This window comes from Dendrobates tinctorius, unplaced genomic scaffold (assembly GCF_039654945.1).
Source record: "Dendrobates tinctorius isolate UK_male_01 unplaced genomic scaffold, ASM3965494v1 ptg000095l, whole genome shotgun sequence".
NCBI lineage: Eukaryota > Metazoa > Chordata > Amphibia > Anura > Dendrobatidae > Dendrobates > Dendrobates tinctorius.
Genome location: NW_027361763.1, coordinates 19,725,026 through 19,743,855, shown reverse-complemented (window position 1 = coordinate 19,743,855; position 18,830 = coordinate 19,725,026). Strand labels below are relative to the sequence as shown.

The 18,830-nt window shown below is 44.7% G+C and overlaps 1 protein-coding gene and 1 non-coding gene across 2 annotated transcripts in view; one reads left to right on the top strand and one right to left on the bottom strand.

The window, feature by feature from the left end:
* The window catches only part of DDRGK1 (DDRGK domain containing 1), a 44,588-nt gene extending 42,537 nt beyond the window's left edge, over positions 1 to 2,051 (bottom strand). The window contains exon 1 of the mRNA XM_073586771.1: positions 1,895 to 2,051. Within this exon, the coding sequence (XP_073442872.1) occupies positions 1,895 to 1,982 (88 nt within the window). The 5' untranslated portion in view covers positions 1,983 to 2,051. The remainder of the gene's footprint in view (positions 1 to 1,894) is intronic.
* Positions 2,052 to 5,008: 2,957 nt separating this feature from the next.
* LOC141098869 (small nucleolar RNA SNORA17) lies at positions 5,009 to 5,138 on the top strand. Its single transcript, XR_012234378.1, has one exon. It is a non-coding gene; the product is annotated as a small nucleolar RNA SNORA17 (small nucleolar RNA).
* Positions 5,139 to 18,830: the final 13,692 nt, after the last annotated feature.

Below are 18,830 nucleotides of genomic sequence, written 5' to 3'. Positions count from 1 at the left end.
TATTTCTTCATCGTTTTCCTGCGTGAGAGCCTGGTACTGGTTCCTGAGCAGTATGGGTGCTGACTGCCTCCTGATCCTCCTGCTTCTCTGGGTCACATGTCTCCATTACTCTGTTTCTTCAGGTGCACTTCGAATTTCTTCTCTTTCTGTAACATGAAGAGATAATTCTGCTCTGTCCAAGAACTCTTCACCTTCCTTAATGATCTTCAATGTAGCTAACCTCTCTTCGAGATTTTGCAACTTTTCCTCCAACAGGGACACAAGCTTGCATTTGTGGCATGTGAAGTTTGGCTTTTCCACTGGTAAGTCTGTGAACATGTAGCAAGAAATGCAGCTCACCAGATGGCTCCTGGCCTCTTCCATCTTGAGATTTCTTAAAAACGATGTAAGACGAGCCAAAATTCGCGCGCCTGTCGGCGCGCAGTTTTTCCGGTTTCCTCTTTTCAGCTGCAACGGCCAAAACCCAGTGATCGTTGAGCTCGCGGAGACTCTTCACTTATCCCAGAAGGCACTGGGAATATGCAAATGATCTCCTCAAGACTCTTCCCCTGACCAGTGGAAATCTGTGCTTTGCTCTGATGAGTCCAAATTTGAGATCTTTGGTTCCAACCACCGTGGCTTTGTGTGACGCAGAAAAGGTGAACGGATGGACTCTACATTCCTGGTTCCCACCGTGAAGCATGGAGGAGGAGGTGTGATGGTGCTTTGCTGGTGACACTGTTGGGGATTTATTCAAAATTGAAGGCATACTGAACCAGCATGGCTACCACAGCATCTTGCAGTGGCATGCTATTCCATCCGGTTTGTGTTTAGCTGGACCATCATTTATTTTTCAACAGGACAACGGCCTCAAACACACCTCCAGGCCGTGTAAGGGCTATTGACCAAGAAGGAGAGTGATGGGGTGCTACGCCAGATGACCTGGCCTCCACAGTCACCAGGCCTGAACCCAATCGAGATGGTTTGGGGTGAGGTGGACCGCAGAGTGAAGGCAAAAGGGCCAACAAGTGCTAAGCATCTCTGGGAACTCCTTCAGGACTGTTGGAAGACCATTTCCGGTGACTACCTCTTGAAGCTCATCAAGAGAATGCCAAGAGTGTGCAAAGCAGTAATCAAAGCAAAAGGTGGCTACTTTGAAGAACCTAGAATATAAGACATATTTTCAGTTGTTTCACACTTTTTTGTTAATTATATAATTCCACATGTGGTAATTCACAGTCTTGATATAAAGAAAACTCTTTGAATGAGAAGATGTGTCCAAACTTTTCGTCTGTACTGTATGTTTGTTTTATTAACCCCCTCTAGGACTGAAGACCTTGTATAGAGCAGATCCAACGCTTAGAAGCCCGGCCTGATATAAGGGCTCATAGGACAGCACAGTGGGGGAGGGGAGGAAACAGCGGACCCCCGGACACCATCAGCGGACCCCCGGACACCATCAGCGGACCCCCGGACACCATCAGCGGACCCCCGGACACCATCAGCGGACCCCCGGACACCATCAGCGGACCCCCGGACACCATGGAAGCAGACTGGCATCTATCATTCAAGTCCCAGGGGATCAGTGGGGGGGCGATGATGGGCACCCGAAAGGGATACAACTCCTATAACAGGTCAGACACTGCCCCAGAGACTGATACTTCTCACAGCTGAGCCTTCGTGACAATTGTATGTGGAAATATCAGCCACGTGACCCAAGCCGCCCCATTATAAAGCCAAAAATAACTTTCCTGAAAGAGGCGTACACTGGGAGGCCGCTGCCACGATCACTGACTGCAGCGGTACACCTTAAAGGCGCAGTCACCTCCCTCCGTGTAATCGCGTTTTGCGCTGCCCAGTATAACCGTCCCCACAGCCGGGATATACCACGGGAACACCCCGGAGAGCCGCTCACCTCGCTCCGTCTGCCCCCTAATCCGGGTGATAAAGAAGAGCAGGACCGCCAGCAGCGCCGCGGCGACCACGTACAGCACTGCGTCCATCACTGCACACGTCACTGCCCCAAGCCCCGCCCACACACGGCGCAGCGACACAGGCCGGCAACATAACGCGTGGACGCAACCACTTGTTTTCAGAGGGGACAATTTGTTACAACTATGTTTAGAGCATCCGGCTTCACATAACCCTGCCCAAGATAACAATTTAATAGGCTCTAAATAGAATATATTCCGCGTAAGGTGCATATGGCAGCTCTGTGAGGCGCAATCTGTGAAAAATCCACCCCTCCCCACGAAGTAGTAATGGTCGCTCCCGGTTTTAATGTTATGATACACAGGCGTTGGTGTGTAGAGAAATAGAGTGAGGCGGGAGAGAACTGACGTGCAATGTTTGTGTGTCGTTGTAGCGCGCTGTAACTTTCTCTTCCTCCTTATTAGTGATTGTTCAGGTGAGAAAAGGAAAAAGGGAGAAAAAAGTCACTGAAGCTGAAAAGATGGATGGGAGCGACATACGGCATCAGGTGTCCGGCCCCCGCGGCACCGCCGCCAGGTCTGGCCCCGAGACGCACCGCCTCCATATAGCGCTTGTCATCGTGGCGGTGGGGTCTTATTGGGGTCACTCAGTAACATTTGGGGGTCTGTACCATGATTTCATCGCTTCTATTACATTTTTTTTTTGGGGGGGGGGATGGAAATGGAAAGACAAATAAATTATTATTATTATTATTATTATTATTTTATTATTCTATTACTATTATATTATTATTAGAATTATTATCCTTATTATTAGTTGTATTATTGATATTACTATATATTGTTATTATTATTATTAGATTATTATTAGGCTATTATATTATTATTAATATTAATAATGTTATATTGTTTGTATTTATATTATTATCATTTTGTCATGATTATTAATAATAGTACTATTATTGGGATATTATTATATTATTAGTAGTATTAATAATATATTATTATTATTATTTTGTCATTATTATTTTAATATTCTTCTTATTATAATTCTATTATTATCTTATTGTTATTAGTATTATAATGATATTTTTAGTAATATGATTACTATTATTATTATTATTATATTGTTATTAGTATTATTATTACTAATAATGGTAATTCTGGAGCGTTGTGTTTTGTTTTTTTTTTTACATTAAACATAAATGTTTCCTTTTACATTCTGACAGATCAGCCTTTTACAGACACGTGTCACACGACTCCACTGAAGATGATTTTTTTTCTTTTTTTCCATTTCTTTCATTATTCTTTCATTTTATTTTCCTTATTTGGGAAAACACTTTTTTTTTTCTATCTTTTTTTAAGTCAATTTTCACAATTATTTTTTATTTTTTCAGTCCTCCCTCCAAGGAAAATTGCTCCTGATCGTCCGATCGCTTCTTCTATGTGCTGCAGTATAGAGAGAAGAAGCACTCCACCTCCCAGCCATGGGTGTACCAAGATGGCGGAAGAGCACCGTACAGCCCTGATCTACACAGGATGGACTGTGTCGGGAAAGGGTTAAATGTCGGAGTATTTGGGGGCTGTTTTGTTTGTTTTTTTCTTTTATTGTCTCTGGTGAACTCCGTGTATTTGTAAAGTGCTGCAGAAATACAATTATTGTTATTAATAATAATAATAATCTTTATTTTTATATGGCGCTAACATATTCCGCAGCGCTTTACAGTTTGCACACATCATCATCACTATCCCCGATGGGGCTCATTATTATGATTCTTAATTGTAATTTTTGTGTATTTTATTCTTCTTTCTCATATATATACACCGTATTTTTTTACACTTTTTTTTCGTGCCCCTAGAGGTCATGTGATCAAACGCCTCCTGGTATGACAGCATATACAAGGCCACATAGCCAGGAGACTTCTGTAGGATCCTGGCTTCTGTGTCACATCCCATTGGCTTACACACAAGGTAATGTCGGGGCACAGTGTTTTTTTTTTTTGGGGGGGGATATTTAGGGGCAGGCAGAGAAATGACCGACCTCCAACGGCTCCCAATGGGAGATGCGCAGGTGTGGCGCCATAATATAGAGATACATAGAAGACATCGCCACCTAGTGGTCAGCACCTGCAGCGCATATGACAGTGGTACAGTGTAGCAGCACTTCTGCAGTGAGTGGGAAGGGTGATCCACAGATATCACCCACGCTGTGTTCACTATGGGTGGATATTGTACTCCTGTCCTCCCTATATATTACCGCCACGAGCAGCACCCTGACCCCAGGAGCGGAGCGTGCGCCGTTGTACACAGGTCTGGTGGCTGCTGTACCGTCACTTGTCTTCATCTGTCTTTGCTTCACCCCATACACTTCAAGGGGCTTCATTCTATGGGGACATCATTTAATTTATTTTTATTTTTTTACTTAAATCCAAGTATTTGGGGCTAGAAATCTTGTTTTTTTGCGATCAGGTTTGCGCCATTTGGCTTTTACAGGACTGAACTTTGCTGTGGTCTGTGGTTGTGAATCAGCTGAGAGGAGCCCTGGAAAAAACTGAACAGAAGGAGCTTCCTGACAGATTCTCAGTTAACTCCTCCTGCAGCGGGTAACAGACAGTGCAGCGCGAAGGTTGTAGGAAGCGAACGGTGCAAGGTAATAATATCATTTTATGGCAAAAAATGATTTGTCTTCGACAAAAATACTTGCAGTTAAGGAAAATACTGTTCCCGGAGGCGCACCTCCCCTTTAATAGGAGTCAGTCACCCCCTAAACACAATCCCGCCTGACCGGTGTCAGTGCTCCCGTTCACCTCCGTCTCCCTTCCTTGTGGAGCGCATGCACCCACAGTTCTCTCTCTCCTCTCGACCGCTCCACCATCAGCACCTGCTGCAGCAGAGAGGAGAGGGAGATCTGTGTGCATGCACACTCTGGTCTCTGAGCTCTGACGGTCAGTGAGCGCATGCACCCACAGTTCTCTCCTCTCTGCTGTGGCTGCTCCACCATCAGCACCTGCTGCAGCAGAGAGGAGAGGGAGAACTGTGGGTGCATGCACATTCTGCTCTCTGAGCTCTGACGGTCAATGAGCGCATGCACCCACAGTTCTCTCCTCTCTGCTGTGGCTGCTCCACCATCAGCACCTGCTGCAGCAGAGAGGAGAGGGAGAACTGTGGGTGCATGCACACTCTGCTCTCTGAGCTCTGACGGTCAGTGAGCGCATGCACCCACAGTTCTCTCTCTCCTCTCTGCTGCAGCCGCTTCATTATTAGCACCTGCTTTAGCAGAGATGAGAGGGAGAACTGTGTGCATGCACACTCTGCTCTCAGAGCTCTTGCGATCAGTGAGCGCACGTACCGACTTTCTCCTGAAACAGCACTGTCAATCACTAGAGGCGGCGTATTCAGATTTACAACACTAGAATCGTGCACTGATGCTGCACTGTGATTGCAGCTCCGGATGTGACTAGACGATAAAAAAACTATCATATATAGGAAAACTCTTCTTAGTGGTCTGCACTCTCCTTTAGGACCCCACAGCAGTGCTGAGCTGTCGGTCACACGGAAGCCCCGCCTACAATGAGTAAGGGACCAGAGTAAACACTCCTGTTCCTCCAGGCTCCTCAGCACAGGACGCCATTGCCCCATATGTCATCATCACACAGGAGTCTGATCATACGTCATGCTGTGTGTGCGGAGCGCAGCGTGCTATGGCGTCCCGTCCGGCGATTAAATTCTCCCCCCAGGCAGCATGCTGATAGAAGCGTATCTCCCACACAGACATTACTCTCAGCTCATGGATTTTCCATCTCTCTGTGTTTGCAGTGATATTAAATTCACTTTAGCGGCTGTGATCAGCGGAAAGAGAAACATCAACGTCTGCGCCACCGAGCAAGATTGCTCCATCATGTCCTCCCCGTGGAGTCAGCAAACAGATCATCGAAAGGGCTAATAGTGAGGGACACACCGCCATCAGTCACTGCAGAAAACGACTGCACCAGCAGAAGAGTGAGCGCAGCTCTGGAGTATAATACAGGATTAGTAATGTAATGTATGTACACAATGACTGCACCAGCAGAATAGTGAGTGCAGCTCTGGAGTATAATACAGGATGTAACTCAGGATCAGTAATGTAATGTATGTACACAGTGACTGCACCAGCAGAAGAGTGAGCGCAGCTCTGGAGTATAATACAGGATTAGTAATGTAATGTATGTACACAATGACTGCACCAGCAGAATAGTGAGTGCAGCTCTGGAGTATAATACAGGATGTAACTCAGGATCAGTGATGTAATGTATGTACACAGTGACTGCACCAGCAGAATAGTGAGTGCAGCTCTGGGGTATAATACAGGATGTAACTCAGGATCAGTAATGTAATGCATGTACACAGTGACTGCACCAGCAGAATAGTGAGTGCAGCTCTGGGGTATAATACAGGATGTAACTCAGGATCAGTGATGTAATGTACGCACACAGTGACTGCACCAGCAGAATAGTGAGTGCAGCTCTGGAGTATAATACAGGATGTAACTCAGGATCAGTGATGTAATGTATGTACACAGTGACTGCACCAGCAGAATAGTGAGTGCAGCTCTGGGGTATAATACAGGATGTAACTCAGGATCAGTGATGTAATGTACGCACACAGTGACTGCACCAGCAGAATAGTGAGTGCAGCTCTGGAGTATAATACAGGATGTAACTCGGGATCAATGATGTAATGTATGTACACAGTGACTGCACCAGCAGAATAGTGAGTGCAGCTCTGGGGTGTAATACAGGATGTAACTCAGGGTCTGTAATGTAATGTATGTACACAGTGACTGCACCAGCAGAATAGTGAGTGCAGCTCTGGGGTATAATACAGGATGTAACTCAGGATCAGTAATGTAATGTATGTAAACAGTGACTGCACCAGCAGAATAGTGAGTGCAGCTCTGGGGTATAATACAGGATGTAACTCAGGATCAGTAATGTAATGTATGTACACAGTGACTGCACCAGCAGAATAGTGAGTGCAGCTCTGGGGTATAATACAGGATGTAACTCAGGATCAGTAATGTAATGTATGTACACAGTGACTGCACCAGCAGAATAGTGAGTGCAGCTCTGGAGTATAATACAGGATGTAACTCTGGATCAGTAATGTAATGTATGTACACAGTGACTGCACCAACAGAATAGTGAGTGCAGCTCTGGGGTATAATACAGGATGTAACTCGGGATCAGTAATGTAATGTATGTACACAGTGACTGCACCAGCAGAATAGTGAGTGCAGCTCTGGGGTATAATACAGGATGTAACTCAGGATCAGTAATGTATGTACACAGTGACTGCACCAGCAGAATAGTGAGTGCAGCTCTGGAGTATAATACAGGATGTAACTCAGGATCAGTAATGTAATGTATGTACAAAGTGACTGCACCAGCAGAATAGTGACTGCAGCTCTGGAGTATAATACAGGATGTAACTCAGGATCAGTAATGTAATGTATGTACAAAGTGACTGCACCAGCAGAATAGTGAGTGCAGCTCTGGGGTATAATACAGGATGTAACTCAGGATCAGTAATGTAATGTATGTACACAGTGACTGCTCCAGCAGAATAGTGAGTGCAGCTCTCAGGTATAATACAGGATGTAACTCAGGATCAGTAATGTAATGTATGTACACAGTGACTGCACCAGCAGAATAGTGAGTGCAGCTCTGGGGTATAATACAGGATGTAACTCAGGATCAGTAATGTAATGTATGTACACAGTGACTGCACCAGCAGAATAGTGAGTGCAGCTCTCGGGTATAATACAGGATGTAACTCAGGATCAGTAATGTAATGTATGTACACAGTGACTGCACCAGCAGAATAGTGAGTGCAGCTCTCGGGTATAATACAGGATGTAACTCAGGATCAGTAATGTAATGTATGTACAAAGTGACTGCACCAGCAGAATAGTGAGTGCAGCTCTGGGGTATAATACAGGATGTAACTCAGGATCAGTAATGTAATGTATGTACACAGTGACTACACCAGCAGAATAGTGAGTGCAGCTCTCGGGTATAATACAGGATGTAACTCAGGATCAGTAATGTAATGTATGTACACAGTGACTGCTCCAGCAGAATAGTGAGTGCAGCTCTCAGGTATAATACAGGATGTAACTCAGGATCAGTAATGTAATGTATGTACAAAGTGACTGCACCAGCAGAATAGTGAGTGCAGCTCTGGGGTATAATACAGGATGTAACTCAGGATCAGTAATGTAATGTATGTACACAGTGACTGCACCAGCAGAATAGTGAGTGCAGCTCTCGGGTATAATACAGGATGTAACTCAGGATCAGTAATGTAATGTATGTACACAGTGACTGCACCAGCAGAATAGTGAGTGCAGCTCTGGAGTATAATACAGGAGGTAACTCAGGATTAGTAATGTATGTACACAGTGACTGCATCAGCAGAATAGTGAGTGCAGCTCTGCAGTATAATACAGGATGTAACTCAGGATCAGTAATGTAATGTATGTACAAAGTGACTGCACCAGCAGAATAGTGAGTGCAGCTCTGGGGTATAATACAGGATGTAACTCAGGATCAGTAATGTAATGTATGTACACAGTGACTGCACCAGCAGAATAGTGAGTGCAGCTCTGGGGTATAATACAGGATGTAACTCAGGATCAGTAGTGTAATGTATGTACACAGTGACTGCACCAGAAGAATAGTGAGTGCAGCTCTGTTCAGCTGCTGCTCTTTGTGGTGATTGTGGGTGCAGTCAACACTGATCCTGCTGTGCGCTCCTGAGCTCTGAGAACCATCACCTCTCCACCTGGGGACCTGCTCTCTCTCTTACCCAGGGAGGGAGCGGGTTTCCTGGGATGAGTGAAAGAGCCAAGTCATAGAATCATAGAATCATAGAATCGTAGAGTTGGAAGGGACCTCCTGGGCCATCTGGTCCAACCCCCTGCTCAAAGCAGGATTCGCTAAATCATCCCAGTCAGATGTCTGTCCAGCCTCTGTTTGAAGACTTCCATTGAAGGAGAACTCACCACTTCTCGTGGCAGCCTGTTCCACTCATTGATCACTCTAACTGTCAAAAAGTTTTTTCTAATATCTAATCTGTGTCTCTTCCCATTCAGTTTCATCCCATTGCTTCTAGTCTTTCCTTGTGCAAATGAGAATAAAGTTGATCCTTCTACAATGTGACAGCCCTTTAGATATTTGTAGACAGCTATTAAGTCTCCTCTCAGTCTTCTCTTTTGCAAACTAAACATCCCCAAATCCTGCAACCTTTCCTCATAAGACAGGGTTTGCAGACCGGTCACCATTCTGGTCGCTCTTTTCTGAACTTGCTCCAGTTTGTTGATGTCTTTTTTAAAATGTGGTGCCCAAAACTGGACACAATATTCCAGATGAGGTCTGACCAAAGAGGAGTAGAGGGAAATAATGACTTCACGTGATCTAGACTGTATGCTTCTGTTAATACATCCTAGAATTGCATTTGCCTTTTTTGCTGCTGCATCACACTGTTGACTCATATTCAGTCTGTGATCTATTAGTATACCCAAGTCTTTTTCACATGTGCTGTCACTTAGCCCTATTCCTCCCATTCTATATATGCTTTTTTCATTTTTATTGCCCAGATGTAGTACTTTGCATTTCTCCCTGTTAAAAACCATTCTGTTAGTTGCTGCCCACTTCTCCAGTTTATTTAAATCTTTTTGAATCCTCTCTCTCTCTTCTCTAGTATTAGCTATCCCTCCTAGCTTTGTGTCATCAGCAAATTTAATCAGTTTACCCTCAATTCCTTCATCTAAATCGTTGATAAAGATGTTGAACAATACAGGGCCCAGGACAGAGCCCTGTGGTACCCCACTTGAGACATTCTTCCAACTGGATGTACAGCCATTTACGACCACTCTTTGGGTCCGATCACTAAGCCAGTTATGAATCCACCTAACAGTTGCCTTGTCCATTCCATACTTAGTCATTTTTTCAATAAGGATTGTATGAGAGACTTTGTCAAATGCTTTGCTGAAGTCAAGATATACTATATCTACAGTATTTCCTTGATCCACCCAATCAGTGATACCATCATAGAAGGAAATTAAGTTAGTCTGACATGACTTATTAGTTAGAAACCCATGCTGACTCTGTTTAATCACTTCATTCTTATCCAGGTATTGACATACATGTTGTTTAATAATTTGTTCAAAGATCTTTCCTGGTATAGAAGTCAGACTCACCGGCCTATAGTTGCCTGGGTCCACCTTCTTCCCCTTTTTGAAGATAGGAACAACATTTGCTCTTCTCCAGTCTTCTGGCACTTCTCCTGTTCTCCAAGAATTTTCAAAGATTATGGAGAGGGGTTCAAAAATTTCTTCTGCTATCTCCTTCAGTACTCTGGGGTGTAATTCATCTGGACCTGGAGACTTGAATTCATTTAGGTTAGCTAAGTGTTTCCTCACTATCTTTCTGTTTATAGATATCCTGGATTCTTCTATTCCCTTAATAGGACAGTGAATAACAGTTGATGTTGCATTTCCTTTCTGAGAGAAAACAGATGCAAAATAGGAATTTAAAAGTTCAGCCTTCTCAACATCCTGTCTTACCATTTCATCATTTTCATCCTGTAAAAATCCTATAGCATCTTTGACTTTTCTTTTACTTTTGACATATCCCCAAAATCCTTTATTATTGCTTTTGACATCTCTTGCAAGCCTCAGTTCATTTTCAGCTTTAGCTAATCTGATTTGTGCCCTGCAGGTTCTGCAGACAGCATTATATTCTTCTTTAGATATGCCTCCCTCTTTCCATTTTATAAACATTTTTTTCTTCCTTTTTAGCATGTGCTTAAGTTCTGTGTTCATCCATCCTGGTTTCCTTAAATGCTTCCTATTCTTCCCTCTTTTCGGAATTGTTAACAACTGTGCTTTTAGAATTTCATTTTTCAAGATTTCCCATCCTTCCTGGACATTTTTGTCTTTAAGGATATCCAGCCATTGGATCCCTCCAATTCTCTTTCTGAATCCCTTAAAATCTGCCTTTCTGAAATCTAACCTTGACGTCTGAGTCTTCACAGGTCTTCCACCTCTAGTAATCCAAAATTCTAAAATAGCATGGTCGCTACCTCCTAGGGTCCCAGCCACTTTTACCTCCTCAACCATTTCCTCCCTGTTTATAAGGATTAGATCCAAGGTAGCAGTTCCCCTTGTTTTCTCCCTTACCTTTTGGAAGATAAAGTTGTCAGCAAGAGAGGATAAGAATTTCCTTGACCTGTTAGTTTTGCCTGAGAGAGATTCCCAACAAATGTCTGGATAGTTGAAATCTCCCATGACAACTATGTCATATTTTTTGGAGAACTTGGCCATCTGATGCATAAAGAGTTCATCTATATCTTCGGCTTGCACAGGCGGCCTGTAGTAAATGCCTACAATGGTGTCCTTTCCATTGTTCTGTCCTTGTATTCTTACCCAAACAGTTTCCACAGAACTCCCAGTCTCTGAAGCTTCAATCTCTGTGCAGATATACGCATTTCGAACATACAATGCGACACCCCCTCCTCGTTTATCAAGTCTGTTTCTTGCAAATAAGTTGTATCCTTCTAGTCTTGTATTCCAATCATGTGTATTGTCCCACCAAGTTTCAGTGATTCCAATTACATCATATTTCTGTTCCTGTGTTAGTAGTTCCAATTCTCCTTGTTTGTTGCCCATGCTTTGTGCATTAGTATAGAAACATTTTAGTTTGTGATTGGTTTCTCTTTCTCCAATATTTTTATTAATTAGATTCTTTCGTCTTTGTTCTTCCTTTCCACTTCTAATAGCAGAGTTCTCAATAGCATTTGTCAGGTGTATGGCTTTTTCTGGTCTTTTGCTTCCCTTCCCATGTTGTTCTAGTTTAAAGCTCTCCTTACAAGTGTAGCAAGGTGACTTCCAAATACATGCTTTCCAGTCTTCGTAAGGTGCACCCCATCTCTAGCAAGTAGTCCATCGTATAAGTAGTTCACTCCGTGATCCAGAAATCCAAATCCTTGCTGACGGCACCATCGACGTAGCCAGTTGTTCACCTTGAAGTCCCAGGCTTCTGTTTCCCGGACCAGGCCGGAGGGGAGCAGAAGAAACCAGCAACCAGCCTGCACATCAGAGGACTCGGGGGTGAGACGCTCCACCAGGAGTCGCAGCAATGTGAATCCTACTCCCCCCACCCCCGGAGATGGAGGAGAAGCCTGCGAGCAGCGCGCAAGATGGCATTCCTTCCGGAGGAAAGCTGAGTGCTCAGGGAGGTAAGGCTGACCTCACTGAGGAAAGTTGGGGGCTGCAGAAACCCAAGGAGTCTGTGTCCACCTATGCCTCCCGGGTCATGAGCCACATCCGTGAGTATGAAGAAGCAAGTAAGATCATCAAGGGGCTCCGAGAGGAGCTGTGCAGCACAAACGCCAAAGATGCAGGTTCCTCCAGACCCAGGAAGACCCAACTCCAGGCGGAGGTAAAGAGACTGAAGCTTAAAATTAATGAGCTGGAGGTGAGGAATGCTTTTATTAGAGAAAAAAGTGGACCATTTAAAGAAAAACTGCTCAATGAAGACCGATTCAGAGAAATGGCTGATACCAGAGAGCAAAGGCAGATAGGGCTGCAGCCTGAGAGCCAGGTGGATGATGATGATGAGGATGATGGCCAGCAGAAAGCCCCACCTGGCAGCCTGCAACGTCACCCGCAGGCCATGTGCAGCGAGGTCCCTGCAGGACAGGCGACATTGGCATCTGGTCGCAGTTCTGCTGGCTCTGGGGAGGACAGTGACAACAGCAGCCAGGGAGGGGCACTAATGGCGGAGATCAAGCTCCTGGAGTCCCCAGTGTGCCTTCAGAATTTCCATGTTGGTGATGATTTACCAGAGGAGGCACCTGGGGGCCAGAAGAAAAAGGGAAAGACCACCAAGCCAAAGCTACAGGAAGCTGTAAGCTATGTATATGCCCCCCTCCCAGTACCCCGTCAGTCAGCTGCAGGGTCAACTCACTGTATAAGCCCCGTTGCCAGCGCAGCCCGGGTTCTGCTGTGGATCCGGTGCAAAGGCGCGGGGAGAGTACAGAGCACAGTAGTGAGGCGCAGAGCTCCATCTCTGCTTGTAGTAGTGGGTACGTAGCAGTAGGTGCATCAGCCGAGAGGCTGGACAGTGAGGGCGGCCCGGCTGAGAGCGAACTGTCAGGCCACGATGCTGTGGTGCGCTCCTCAGTTGGAGAGGGAGCGGCCCAGTGTCAGGGGCAGCCCCAGTAGCCTCGGCGCCTCTAAATGCTGTTCCCACTAATCACTTAGTTGAGAAGCGGTGGCAGTGTGTGGGGGCTCCGATCCTCCCAAAGTAATATTCTGTGTTGGCGCCGCTGGTCAGCAAATATATACACTCACTGGCCACTTTATTAGGTACACCTGTCCAACTGTGTGTTAAGACTTAATTTCTAATCAGCCAATCACATGGCGGCAACTCAGTGCATTTAGGCATGTAGACATGGTCAAGACAATCTCCTGCAGTTCAAACCGAGCATCAGTATGGGGAAGAAAGGTGATTTGAGTGCCTTTGAACGTGGCATGATTGTTGGTGCCAGAAGGGCTGGTCTGAGTATTTCAGAAACTGCTGATCTACTGGGATTTTCACGCACAACCATCTCTAGGGTTTACAGAGAATGGTCCGAAAAAGAAAAAAAATCCAGTGAGCGGCAGTTCTGTGGCCGGAAATGCCTTGTTGATGCCAGAGGTCAGAGGAGAATGGGCAGACTGGTTCGAGCTGATAGAAAGGCAACAGTGACTCAAATTGCCACCCGTTACAACCAAGGTAGGCAGAAGAGCATCTCTGAACGCACAGTGCGTCGAACTTTGAGGCAGATGGGCTACAGCAGCAGAAGACCACACCGGGTACCACTCCTCTCAGCTAAGAACAGGAAACTGAGGCTACAATTTGCACAAGCTCATCGAAATTGGACAGTAGAAGATTGGAAAAACGTTGCCTGGTCTGATGAGTCTCGATTTCTGCTGCGACATTCGGATGGTAGGGTCAGAATTTGGCGTAAACAACATGAAAGCATGGATCCATCCTGCCTTGTATCAACGGTTCAGGCTGGTGGTGGTGGTGTCATGGTGTGGGGAATTTTTTCTGGGCACTCTTTGGGCCCCTTGGTACCAATTGAGCATCGTTGCAACGCCACAGCCTACCTGAGTATTGTTGCTGACCATGTCCATCCCTTTATGACCACAATGTACCCAACATCTGATGGCTACTTTCAGCAGGATAATGCGCCATGTCATAAAGCTCGAATCATCTCAGATTGGTTTCTTGACCATGACAATGAGTTCACTGTACTCAAATGGCCTCCTCAGTCACCAGATCTCAATCCAATAGAGCATCTTTGGGATGTGGTGGAACGGGAGATTCGCATCAGGGATGTGCAGCCGACAAATCTGCGCCAACTGTGTGATGCCATCATGTCAATATGGTCCAAAATCTCTGAGGAATGCTTCCAGCACCTTGTTGAATCTCTGCCACGAAGAATTGAGGCAGTTCTGAAGGCAAAAGGGGGTCCAACCCCTTACTAGCATGGTGTACCTAATAAAGTGGCCAGTGAGTGTATATATTATATAAAGAATCAGCGGCGCCTCACAGCGGCAAAAGATCAGCGGCGCCTAGTGAAATAGCGAAAATTACCAACTGATGATGCGGAGGGCACACGTAAGTCCAGGGGTGAGGTCACCTCCAGTTCTGTGGAGGAGACTGAGCCCCTTGTGCCTGATGATGCGGAGGTCAAAATGTCACCCCCTGTTGTCACTGGTCGAGCAGGAGTGAATGTGGTGGGGGGGGTGAATGTGAAAAATTCTTTGCCTAGTGGTGTGGTTGCTGGCTTGGTGGAGAGTGAGGGTGTTATGGAGGTGACCACAATAAATCACAAAAATATCAAACTTTTATTAAGTGTCAAACAGACCAAGACACAATTAAAAACATTAAAAAGTCACTCAATGACAATACACCCAAAAGGTTAATAATATAACCCATAAAGGTTCCCCTATAACTTAAAGTACAGGTATAATAAAGACAAATTATTGGTCCATAAAGTCAATGGTCACATTATATTATACCAAAAAAAAATTTTTTGCAATACATATGAATAAATAAAGTCCAAATGGACACAATAAGAGACCGATAATAATAAACTGCTAAAAAGCATGAAATATATCATTAATCAAGCCGCCCTGTAATGTCGGAAAAGGACATAATCTAGAGGCAGAAAAAGTTTCCAATGGTACATCTGAGCCCTGAAAAAATACTCCGAGCCAGATGACCATCCTCCAGAATAGCGCATAACCTGTGCGCTTAAGTGCATAGCAGCCGTACCATACCAAATTTAGGGGAAGCCTGAGGAAGTGCCCGACGCGTGTCGCTACCGCACAGGGCTCAGATGTACCATTGGAAACTTTTTCTGCCTCTAGATTGTCCTTTTCCTACATTACAGGGCGGCTTGATTAATGATATATTTCATACTTTTTAGCAATTTATTATTATCGGTCTCTTATTGTGTCCATTTGGACTTTATTTATTCATTTGTATTGCAAAAAATTTTTTTTGGGTATAATATGATGTGACCATTGACTTTATGGACCAATAATTTATTGTGGTGATCCCAGTCTTTGGTCAGTAGCTTTTTCTCCCTTTTTTGGTTTAATTCTTTATACTGGCTATTGGTGTATCCCCTTGTTTATTGTTGGTGGTGCCCTCCCCATCTCTACTATTGTGGTGTTATGGAGGTGGGTAATAGTGATACTGTTGGTGTTGATGTGGTGTGCTGGTAAAAGGGGAAAAAAAAAAAAAAAACTCTTTTAAATCTCTTCTTCCTGAGCGAGTGTGAACGAGCTGAGTGTGACCTGAGCGTAAGTGCGAACTGTGGTAAGTGTGTGACTTGAAATTCAGTGAAGAGGTATTTGGAAAACCTATAACAAATACCTGTGTGAGTTGCTGGATTGTAGGTTGCTGAGTGCTTTCTACCTGTTCAATTTTTGCGGGGCTTTGGGGGCTTGTTTAACCTATATTTTCTCTCTCCAGGGTTAATCTCTTATTTTACTATCTGTGTTTTTAAGGGTAAACTATATTGCATTTAAATCTAGAGGTGTAACTATATTCATAAGGGGTTAATTAAGGGTGGGAGTTCATACAGTAATTAAGGGTTTATAAGGGGCAGCTGGTTGGGGCTCAACTCCTTTTGGAAGTGCATTGAGCAGCAGGGTGGTGTGCTGGTAAAAGGGGAAAAAAAAAAAAAAAACTCTTCTTCCTGAGCGAGTGTGAACGAGCTGAGTGTGACCTGAGTGTAAGTGCGAACTGTGGTAAGTGTGTGACTTGAAATTCAGTGACTTTAGATTCAGGGAGTTTCCAAGGAAGGTCTTACTGAATTGCTGTTATATTAATACTTTTTTTTTTTTTTTTTATAATTTATTTTTGCTTATCTTATTGTCTGGTGCAATCCCCATTAGGATGTGCTCCACTATTGCCAATGCCATCCAGTGCACGTCTTGCCGCATGTATGAAATCCTTGAACAGCCGGTGGAGGGTGCATACTGCTGTGCAAGATGTGAGCACGTTGTGCATTTGGAAGCCCAGATACAGGATCTAAATGTGCAGCTGGCAACACTGAGATCCATAGACAATATGGAAAGGAGTCTTCTGCTCACTGAGCAGACGCTCAATGGGATAGATGAGGGGGGGGATGCTAGGTTGGAGCTGCAGGACAATGAAGCAGCTAGCTGGGTGACAGAAGGCGGGGTAGAGGGAAGAGCGCCAGGGAGGCTAGTCCTGATCTGGCACACCCCAATAAGTTTGCTAAGTTGGCAGATGAGGGGAGTGTTAGTGCAGGAGTAGCACTGCTGCAACAAGGCATGTCCTCTGAAAGCCGGAGGAGTGTCTGCTCCAGTAAGGGGGAAATAGGAGAGCAGGGCAGGCCAGACAGGTTCTGGTAGTGGGGGACTCAATTATTAGGGGAACAGATAGGGCAATCTGTCACAAAGACAGGGATCGTCGAACGGTGTGCTGCCTACCTGGCGCTCGAGTCCGACACATCGGTGATCGGGTTGACAGATTACTGGGAGGGGCTGGTGAGGATCCAGCGGTCATGGTGCACATTGGCACAAATGACAAAGTTAGAGGTAGGTGGAAGGTCCTTAAAGAGGATTTCAGGGAATTAGGCTGTAAGCTTAAAGCAAGGACCTCCAAGGTGGTATTTTCGGAAATACTTCCTGTACCACGTGCCACGCCAGAGAGGCAACGGGAGATTAGGGAGGTTAATAAGTGGCTCAGGAATTGGTGTAGGAAGGAGGGGTTTGGGTTCCTGCAGAACTGGGCCGACTTCTCAGTTGGCTGCAGGTTCTACGCTAGGGACGGGCTGCACCTCAATGGGGAGGGTGCCGCTGTGCTGGGGGAGAAAATGGCTAGAAGGTTGGAGGAGTGTTTAACCTAGGGACGGGGGGAGGGTATTCCTTTTATAGGAGGGGAAGACAGTGCAGATAGAGACCTGGGCACAAATAATGACATTGGGGGTGGGGGTGGCATGGGGGGTGGGGTTAGAACAGTTAATAATTTAAGAAAGAATAGAGGTACAGAGAGATACATAAAGTGCATGTATACTAATGCCAGAAGTCTCGCCAACAAGATGGAGGAATTGGAGTTAATGTTGTTGGAACATAATTATGACATGGTGGGGATATCTGAGACATGGCCGGACGAGAGCCATGACTGGGCTGTTAATGTACAGGGCTATAGTCTGTTCAGAAATGACCGTACAAATAAGCGAGGGGGAGGCGTGTGTTTATATGTAAAATCATCCTTAAAACCCATCCTTCATGATAATATATATGAATCTAATGAAAATGTAGAGTCCCTGTGGGTAGAGATAAGGGGAGGGGGGAAAAATAATAAATTACTGATAGGGGTTTGTTATAAATCTCCAAAAATAATGGAAGCAACAGAGAATATCCTTATAAAGCAAATAGATGAAGCAGCGACTCAAGGAGAAGTCATTATTATGGGGGACTTCAACTACCCTGAAATACATTGGGGAACTGAAACCTGCAGTTCCAGCAAAGGTGATAGGTTTTTGACTACTATGAGAGACAATTACCTTTCACAACTGGTTCAGGACCCAACAAGAGGGGGGCACTGCTAGACCTAATATTAACCAACAGGCCAGACCGCATATCAAATGTAAGGGTTGGGGGTCACTTGGGTAATAGTGATCACAAATTAATAAGTTTTCATGTATCCTTTAATAAGATGTGTAGTAGAGGGGTTACAAGGACACTAAACTTCAGGAAGGCAAATTTCCAACGGATGAGAGATGATCTTGGTGCAATTAACTGGGACGATATCCTGAGACATAAAAATACACAAAGAAAATGGGAGACGTTTATTATCCTCCTGAATAGGACCTGTGCACAATATATACCGTATGGGAATAAACATGCGAGAAATAGGAGGAAACCACTATGGCTAAATAGAGCTGTAAGGGGCGCAATAAGAGATAAAAATAAAGCATTTAGAGAATTAAAGCAAGTAGGTAGTGATGAGGCATTAAATAAATACAGAAGATTAAATAAATTCTGTAAAAAGCAAATCAAGACCGCAAAGATTGAGACAGAGAGACTCATTGCCAGAGAAAGTAAAAATAATCCCAAAATATTCTTTACATAAATAGTAAGAAGCTAAAAAATGATAGTGTTGGTCCCCTTAAAAATAGTCTGGGTGAAATGGTGGATGAGGATGAGGAAAAAGCCAATATGCTAAATAACTTTTTTTCAACAGTATTTACACAAGAAAATCCCATGACGGATAACATGATCAGGGATAAAAATTCTCCATTAAATGTCACCTGCTTAACCCAGCAGGAAGTACGGCGGCGTCT